Source organism: Talpa europaea (genome assembly GCF_964194135.1).
Source record: "Talpa europaea genome assembly, chromosome: X".
Taxonomy (NCBI): Eukaryota; Metazoa; Chordata; class Mammalia; order Eulipotyphla; family Talpidae; genus Talpa; species Talpa europaea.
This window is the reverse complement of record NC_140081.1, coordinates 52,107,527-52,117,238: the sequence shown is the minus strand read 5'-3', so window position 1 is coordinate 52,117,238 and position 9,712 is coordinate 52,107,527. Positions and strand designations below refer to the sequence as shown.

Below are 9,712 nucleotides of genomic sequence, written 5' to 3'. Positions count from 1 at the left end.
TCATATGTGGATTATAAAGTAACAAAACAAAGGGTCAGACAAAATCAAATCAAATCAAAGTCTAGAAATCTGAACGTAAATTTGAGGTTACCAGAGGAGTAGGGCAAGGTGGAGAGCAAAGTGTGGAGATGGTCCAATGCACTATGTTGGGGTACTGCAGGGGTGTGTTGTGGTAACATACCTGAGGAGGTGTGAACCTAGGTATATACAGTGTTGTAAACTCAATCATATACAGTGTTGTAAACTAATATTAACTCAATAAAAAGGAAGATTTCTTGGGTAAACAACCATTTCACTCTCTTATTTGTTTCATAATTTTAAAATTATTTTGCTTCTTAACGGTCCTAAATGATCCTCAGAGCAATGGGAAAAAGACATTGCAGCAGTCTATTGAGGAAGAAACTGAGACCTAATAATATGGAATGATTTGTTCAATGTCACATAACCAGCAAATAATAATATACTAGCTTTATTGTTATCAGAGTTTGGGTCTACTCATGTGAAAAATGGAAATAATTTCTGACCCTTCTACCTCATTACATTTCAGGTTAGATACACTAAAATAATAATGTGCCATGATTTGGTTGTTAAACGTGTATGAGCAATAATTTGTTCCTACATTCATGTGCTGTTAATTATAGGGCCAGACTAACCCAGATCCTAAGTTGAGTTGTCACAAAAGACTGCCAAATAGAAGGTAACTATAAAAAGAAAAATCTTAGGAATTTTAAATTTCCTGAAATATGTGAAATTATAATGATCAGCGTTGACTAAAGAATACGCGAAAGAAATGCCAATAGTTCTAAGTAAACTCAATCATCTGGCCCTGTGTAAGGCATAGACTTCTTACTCTTTCCCTCCATCCCTTCTCATCTGTGGTCTAGCCAGGAAAATGAAGGATGTCTTTGCAAAACCCCTACATTGAAGATAGGATCTTGGATTCAGAGTCAAGGAAATCTCTGGGAAAAATTTCAACCTGGAATTTCTTGGACAGAGAGGTGGTCACAACATATCCATGTCCCTTTAGTAAGTAGATTGATAAATAGGGTAAAGCCGTATACATACATGTGTGTGTATAATGTTATTGCCTTTGCAGGATAGGATTTAATAAAACACTTAAAAAGCTGTCATCTCCAATCATCAGTCTCCACAGGATGAGCTTCATATGATGAGGTTCTCTTTCAGTGGAATGCTACTCAGCTATATAAAAAAGATGAACTCTTGCCATTTGTGACAATATGAATGCAACCAATAAGATTAGTCAGAATGAGAAAGACAAAAATATAGGAATGTAGGAAAACTGTGAATAAATAGCATGATTATAGTGACTGCACATGTAAAAGTTTCAATAGTTATTTCTATCTCAGCCTCTTTGAGATTATTGGTTTTTGTCCCGCTGAAGCTGTGTTAGCATCTACCTAAATTTTATATCTCCTGTGCACAGTTCTATCTCACTAAACACATAAATATGCACACACCTATTTTGCTCTCTGCAGATTTCATAGCAGATTACTAAAGAGAAACAGGCTGTGGTTTCCTTGAAAAATGGGCAGTTGAGAAGGCAGAAACAGTATATTTCTGATTTACCATTACACTAGATTAAGAAATTAAAATTACAAAACTAACTACAAGAAAGAAAAATTTTGTTGAGAATAAACCAAGTAACTATAAAACGGGTTTTCACGTATTTTTTAAATGGAAGACCTTATTATAAAGGTATAGAATAGTCACGAAAACTGCTTTTGTGACCTAGATGGGTGCTGAGCTGGAGAAGGTTGGGTTAATGCCAAGTTAATGTGGGGAATCAGGGCCCAAGTTTGAAAAAACAGAGCCAGGGTCAGGGGCTATTGTGACAGGACAGAGGGAGAAAGACACTATGTGGCGGGCTTCCCTCTGGTCTTGCTCAAATCTGAGGGAGCAGAGTTGGTGGGAGCAGGTGAGGCACGTTTTGCCCCTGTGAGCCTCCGCCAAGGGCTCCACCTCCCCTCCTCTTCCCCCACTGGCACCCCCCCACCCCCATCCCAGAACTTGAAGCCCCTCTCGCTCCTCCCTAGGCTCCTCCCTGGCCCCGCCCACCGTCTCCCACTCAGCTTGTAACAGAGTCTTAAGAATCCCCCGACCTGTGCTAGCAGCGGTGTAAGGCAGACAGGGGAGGCAGTAAGTAGGTGCTGCTAGGGCCAGCACGATCTTCTTTCCCATCCTGCAGCCCAGGACGCTGATTCCAGCCTGCACTTAACCTCGCAGCCCAAAGATTCACCATGGTGAAAATCGCCTTCAACACACCCACAGCGGTGCAAAAAGAGGAGGCTCGGCAAGACGTGGAGGCCCTAGTGAACCGCACAGTCGGAGCTCAGATCTTAACCGGCAAGGTAGCAGTTTCCAATACACTCCTGACAGCCTGCTGGTGTTGGAAGGGGTTGGGGAGGTGGGAGAAAGGAACGGGGCAGGTGGCGGAGGATAAAATGAAAGCTGCCTTTCTGATCCTGCTTTCCCAGGCGGTCTTGTCTGAACTATCCTTCGGGTTTGCTGCCTCTCACGGTTCTGTCTAGTCAGCCACTTTCTTTTGCGGTGCCCTACACCCACTTTTTATCCCTGCACGTCGAGCCAAGTTCCTGCGGTTCTAATTCACGCAGCATATGGCTGAATGATGTTGGAGAGAGCTCGAGGAGAACCTCTGGGAATCAATGTCATCTCTTTGGGAACATGTGGGAGACTAGGATTCAGTGAGAGGAATGCTGCCGAATCCCCCTCTCCAAAGGCATGCACAATTTGCCCAGGGGCAGAGTGGACATGCAGGGTGAGCAAGGGCAGGAGATTATACTCTTCTTTCTTTCCTTTTGACGTGGATGAAGTTCGATGACTCTAAGTCCTTCTAGGATCACTGTGTGTTGGGGGAGAGGACAGGGTAGCTTTCACTTGAAGCAATAAAGGTTGACGCAGGTATGTGTGTCCGCTTGAGCATGGATATTTTCGATTTTTCCTTGGTCACAGGGGGCTTTAAGTATTTGGTAATGGAATTAGTCAAAGTTGAAATTGGTCTTAATTAGAATTTGGGATGTTCACTGCGCTCTCTTACTGCAAGAACTTTGTGTGTTTTTCGAGTGGCAATTCCTAAACAAAAACTTACTTCCATAAAAATTAATTTGGAGACTTTATTTCCTTTTTCTTTTTTTAGTATTTCCTTTTTGAGTCATGGTGATCTCAACCCCCCTCCCCCCATGTAGAGATGTAACTCATGTCCAAGCTTGTAATTTAAAACTATTAACATTGCAAGAACTGGGAGAGTATTCAAAAAAATATATATTAACCATTATTTATTCAGTCCAATTTCCTTTAAACATCTATCATGGTTTCAATGTTTTAAACTACTTCTCATTTCTTCAGTAAAATCACAATGTTAAAAAGCACAATGATATTTTCTTCTTGTTATACAAGATCTATGAAGATCTTTTGTGTTCAGAATGGAAATTTTAAATGTGCTTTCATTGAAATGATAACCCTGTGGTAAAAATGATCGTGTACATAATCTGAAATACTAATGTGTTTATGTGCAAGTTTTATCATGAAAACATTCAATATTTAAGCCAGCAATCAGACTAACTTTTGTGTATTATACATTTCAGAACGCAAAAGTAACACTCCCTTGCATTGTTGAGGTTTTGATTAAATGGCAGAAGGTTAAATATGTAACCTACTGACTTTGTAAGTGTAATGGCCAGATTTTTGGGGAGGTCTAATTAGATGCCAGTAGTTAAATATAGTCACATAGTTATCCTTTTTTTTTTTTTTCTCAGCAGCAAAAACCTCATGACTTGTAGTTGGATTCAGTTAATATGCAAGTTATACTTCTTGCCAGGCTTGTGGTGTGATGAGAAATAAACAAATTTGAGCATTTGCACTGTGATTAGATTTCTTTGTTAGGTGTTGAGAAACCCCCGTAGGATCCTGACTTGGCCACTGCAGGACACTGATTTTATATTACTTGAAACATCATATTGTGATGTTTAATATTGGTCAGCTTATCTGATATTGGGCACAACAGAATAGTATATCACAGGCTGTGTGTTAAAATGCAGTTCACAGAGAAATTAGCTATAATAAGTGACAACCACCAACACCCTGAAGACCAGAAAATTTAAATGAAAGCAAAAAGCCTTTATTTCTAGTATGGTAGGAAACTTTTTGTAATTGAGACTCTAATATTTAGACTTTGCTTAGTAATAGACTCCCTGAATATTGGAAGGAAAAAAGAAATTGTAGTTTATATTGTTCTCATATCTCAGAAATAAAAGAAAAATACATTTGTTACTTTGAATATTTCAAAGTAAGTCATTTTGTAATTTATAGGCAGGTCACTCATCTCTATGGATCTCATATTAATCAACTGAAATATAATTTCTAAGTCTAAAGTAGAGTGATTCGCACTCATAATTTATAGTTCTGTCTTTGCAGTGTCAATTTTAAACATTTAATAACAATAATTAAAATTTCTGAAAAATTTTAAGTCAAGGAAAAGCCCTAAGGTTTACAGAAAATTAATGAAAGGTTTGAACTTAGATAAGTGTAGTTAAGAAAATGTGAATACCAAATTTCTTTGAATTTCAAAGAAAAATAATTTTCTGAAAAACCATTTATTAATTGTTGCTTCTCAGAATTCATGCATATGTTTTCACCAAATTAACTGATTGTTAGCCATATAATCATAATAGTAGTTGTCATGGAAAAGAGCTAATGGCCTAAAAGACTAAAACAATTATATTTATATACCAATTTGAATGACTTAAACTTTGATTACCAGAGACTAGATTTGCTGACTTCATATATTCTACCCTTATGTAATAGTGTGTCTTTAGGATATTTTGACATAGAAAAATAGGATTGGAGGACCTTTTGATCCACTGCTCTGGGAAAAGTGCAGAATTAATAAGTTACTTGTTTGCTTTGAAATCTTTCTTGTTCCAACTAAGCAAATGACTGACTGAAAAGAATTTTGTAGTCACTATTACACACATTTTGTACCTAACTATTTCAAATACTATACTTTAAAATTTAATGTTTTGCCTAGAACTTAGAAAATATTATTTCATTCATGCAACATATAGCTATAGAATATTGGGTGACATTGGGAAGCCTAATATCTCTCTAAAAATAGGAACAATATGAAATATCTCATTTTCTATATTTCAATTTCTAAAATAAGGTGAAATAGCATATAGGTGTCTTATAGAACTCCTTCCTATAGACCTTAACTTTCAAAAAAATCTTAATGAAATTATTTAATAGATTTTTTTAATTGACAGCAAATAGATTTACAAAAAAATTGTCAAGAAACACAATTGTATTCCAGAAAGTAAGCGATTATATCACTATACAAATCCAAACAGTAATAATTCCTTTTATTTAGAGAGGATAACTTATTTCATAAATGAATGACTATTTTCAGCTAATTCTACAAGTATGTATTTTGAAATAACTTTATGTCTATATTTGGGTTTGGAAATGCTAGAAGGAGGGTTAATATAACTGGAGATTTTCACATCTATTAAATTCCATTCATTGTCTTGAAGTGATTTTAGGTAAGGATAATAGCGTCTTTTAAAAATATTTTGGGTTTCAAGGAACATAAATCACACAGAAAAGAAACTATATGTCTAAAAGTGCAATCAGTTTGTTTAGTTATTTGTTAACTTTCAAATGAAGTGCTATTGTTTTACATTCTTGTTAATATTTTGACAGTATAGGATTTCTCCTCTCAGGTGTGATCACCATAGCGCTCCCATTTGATTTTGTTTTTCAATAATAGGAACTCCTAGTCCCGTCCCAGGAGAAAGAAAGTTCCTCTGGGAGATGCATGCTGACTCTCTTAGGCCTGTCATTCATCTTGGCAGGACTTATTGTTGGTGGAGCCTGCATTTACAAGTACTTCATGCCCAAGGTAATAATTACAATTATTATTTGTATTACTTAGTTTTATACATTTAGTAGCAACTTAAATAATACTGTGTTCGTACCAGAGAAATGAAAATTTAGGGACGATTTCCAATTTCCTTTTAGTTTATAAAATTGATTAGTCTTCATGGTGACAAATATAGTCAACAATCTTTAGCTTCGTAAAATATACAATGAATTGATATGAGTGTGAGATATGATACAAATGTCATGGTAGTATTAGAATATTTTGTTCCTGCATTTTCTTCTTCTAGAATACTATCTACCATGGAGAGATGTGCTTCTTTGATTCAGAGCTCCCTGCAAATATCCTTCGAGTAGGAGAGCCCTACTTCCTTCCTGTCACTGAGGAAGCTGACATTCGCGAGGATGACAACATCGCAATCATTGATGTGCCCGTACCCAATTTCTCTGATAGTGACCCTGCAGCAATTATTCACGACTTTGAAAAGGTGGGCTTCTCATTCCTACTGGTTTTTTCTCAGCTTATTTATTTGTACTAAACCTGTTTATAAATGTAGTTGTTGTTGTTGTTGTTGTTGTTGTTTTCAGAAGAAGGGTACCAGAATTCATGATTATAACACATAGATAATCTCACTAATGTCCTGCGATTTCTTTTTTTTAATTGAAGTAACATTGGTTTATACAAATATTTTAGGTGTACAGGCTTACAAATCAACATATGTATATAGCACATTATGTACATCTTTTTGCAACAAAACCTTTTTCATTCCTTTGATATTGAATATACATTAGTTGATTTTGAAAGGCTGAAGCTGCTTATTCTAATGGTAGTTGGAAAATCCTCAGTGTTGATACTGTCTATATCATACCTCACTTTTCTCCCCTCCCCAACAGGGCATGACTGCTTACCTGGACTTACTGCTAGGAAACTGCTATCTGATGCCGCTCAATACCTCCATTGTTATGTCTCCAAAGAATCTGGTGGAACTCTTTGGCAAACTGGCTGTATGTATTTTGGATGTCAAAATTTTTATAAACATTTCCAAATATTTTTTCCTTTCAAAAAATAATGATTTGAACCAAAACATTCCAATTCACTGAAATATAGTTTTCAAATAAGAAGTATGCTGTGAACCTAAAATTGCTCTAAAAAGTCTATTTAAAAATGTATCTGCTATAGATAAAGATTTAAATAATCTTTTTAAAGAATTTATCACCAGTTGTTTTTTTTAATTACGATTTTTAGAGTGGTAAATACTTGCCTCACACTTACGTGGTTCGTGAAGACCTAGTTGCTGTGGAAGAGATTCGCGATGTTAGTAACCTTGGCATTTTTATTTACCAACTTTGCAACAACCGTAAGTCCTTCCGCCTTCGTCGCAGAGATCTTCTGCTAGGTAGGAAATTAATATCTTCCTTTATCTTGTGTAACTGGGAGACTGAAATATAGTGGGAAAAGCTAAGAGCAAATTTAGATCTTTTTTTATTTACACAAATGCTCAACAGGCACTTTTTATCGAGATGTCTTGGTTTATAACTTTATACAAGTTTCAGGTGTACAGTATTATAATTTGACATCTGTATACACTTCAGTGTGCTCACCATGTAAAGTCTAGCTTCTATTCTTCACCATAAAATTAACCTTTTTATATATTTTGCCTACTTCCCAGCCCTCTTCCTCTCTGGTAATCACTAGTCTGTTCTATCTATGAGTTTGTTTTGTTTCTTCCTTTATATTCCACATATGGGTGAAATCACATACTATCTGTCTTTCTTTGTATGACATTTACCTTAGCATAATACCCCTGAAGTCCAGTCAAGTTAGAAATGGCAAGATTCCACTGTTTTATGGCTGAGTAGTATTTCATTGAATATAAAGTTATTTGTGGCTTAATGTTTCATTCGGCAATGCACTGCATATATGATAGTTCCAATAGGTTATAGCATATAGACTATGTGTGTTGTAGGGTATACCATACAGGTTTGTGTAATTACACTCTATGATGTTTGCACCACAAAGTCACCTAACAATGCATTTCTCAAATTGTATCCCCATGTTAAGCAACAAATTATTGTATACAACAAATCTTTATCCATTCATCCTTGGATGGGCACTTAGCTTTTTCCCACGTATTGGCAATTGCAAATAGTGCTGCAGTGAACATAGGGGTGCATATATAATTTTTGAATTAGCTTTTTATTTTACTTTGTTTTCTTCTCTAACAATTTATAATGGTGAACATTTTTTTTCATGTTGCTGTTGGCCTTTTGTTTGCCTTCTTTGGAGAGATGACTATTCAGATCCTCTACCCATTTTTTAATCAGATTGTATGTTTTTGAGTTGTTGAGTTGTATGTGTTCTTTATGTATATTGTATATTAACCCCTTATCAGATTATGATTTGCAAATATCCTTTTTTTTGTGTATTTCCTCACAGGTTTCAACAAACGTGCCACTGATAAATGCTGGAAGATTAGACACTTCCCCAATGAGTTTATTGTTGAGACCAAGATCTGTCAAGAATAAGAGCCAACAGAAAGAAAAAAAAAATCAGTAGCAATAAGAAGTCAGTGCTTTATAATATGATTTCAATATTAAAGTTGGGTGGGATACTGAAGAAATTTACTCATGCATTTACTCTATTGCTTATACTAAAAAAAAAAAAAAAAAAAAAAAAAGAAAGAAAAAAAGATAAAATACCAGCAACTGCATACTCTTGTCAGTTTTTTTATTTCACTGACATTGTTTGTTGTTTGAAACTGAAATAAAGTGTATTTTTTATTTTTTTGTTTGAATTTATAGGGTTTAAACTCCTGAAAACAGCATGAATGTGTCAGCTAACATCTTGACAAGAATTTCCATTCTTTGAATTTTTTAAAGTAAACTCTACTCAATTACATTGTAGAAGATGATTTAAATTTAAAATTGCTTTGATCTTTTTGTGAAAAGGATGTCAAATCTCTTAGCATTAACTTTTTTTTAATTTTCATTTATTGCAACTTTCCTGAATTTAGGAATTATACCTTTGCATTTTTGTTAAGTGTTCTGTAATAATTCTGACTTATATGTGAAAAAATTTTATAAGTGATTTTCACTAATGCAATGATTCTCTTTTACTAATATGTAAATCCACATTGTGAAATCCAGAAAACTGTAAAAGTGCCGAATGCTGTGAGGACTATGTTATAAAGACTATGAATGCTACAACTGTATAATAAATTTTACCATATTCAACCACTGTTCTTACTTGAGGTATATTTATTGTGAAAATTTATCATTACTTATTTAACTTTAGTGTACCTGCAACGATAGAAAATTATTAAGCTAGCTCTCCCCTAACTCCACATATTTATATTTTATAATCTCATATTTTACTCCTTTTTGATGTTATGTCAAATACTCTTTTATTATTTTACAAATACTCTAGAATTGGCTCACATGTAAATTGAATTACATTTCCATGGCAAGTTTAAACCTTTTAATGTGTTTCCTTTTTCACAAAAACATCATATACAGCTATAATAGATTACTAAGAACAAAGTTTGAATAAGATGTTAAGATTAAGATTTTTAAGAACTTCACACTATGGTCTCTAGCTGCCTACACAGCTCCTATTGATTATGTTACAGCTGGCAAATGAAGAAGCATCTGTTGGAGAACGTGGCACTACTACTGAACTGAGGAGTATCCAGGAGGAGTCAGCCACCAGCCACCAGTGTCCACATTCTCCCTGAAAGTGTGTGGAAGCATACTCACTGCCTACAGTCAGCTATGTCCACATTAGCACAGAACAGACATG

At 35.1% G+C, this 9,712-nt stretch overlaps 1 protein-coding gene across 2 annotated transcripts; it reads left to right on the top strand.

Annotated features, from left to right (window-relative positions):
- Window positions 1–2,258: 2,258 nt before the first annotated feature.
- On the top strand, window positions 2,259–8,704 carry ITM2A (integral membrane protein 2A; the record flags this gene model as incomplete). Of its 2 annotated transcripts, XM_084258842.1 has the most annotated exons (6): window positions 2,259–2,369; window positions 5,804–5,935; window positions 6,204–6,401; window positions 6,808–6,918; window positions 7,160–7,310; window positions 8,351–8,704. In XM_084258842.1, the coding sequence occupies 6 exons, from the start codon at window positions 2,259–2,261 to the stop codon at window positions 8,437–8,439; spliced, it is 792 nt and encodes a 263-aa protein (XP_084114968.1). In that variant the 3' UTR covers window positions 8,440–8,704. The 2 variants fall into 2 exon arrangements, with proteins under 2 accessions (XP_084114968.1, XP_084114969.1); XM_084258843.1 differs by lacking the exon at window positions 5,804–5,935.
- Window positions 8,705–9,712: the final 1,008 nt, after the last annotated feature.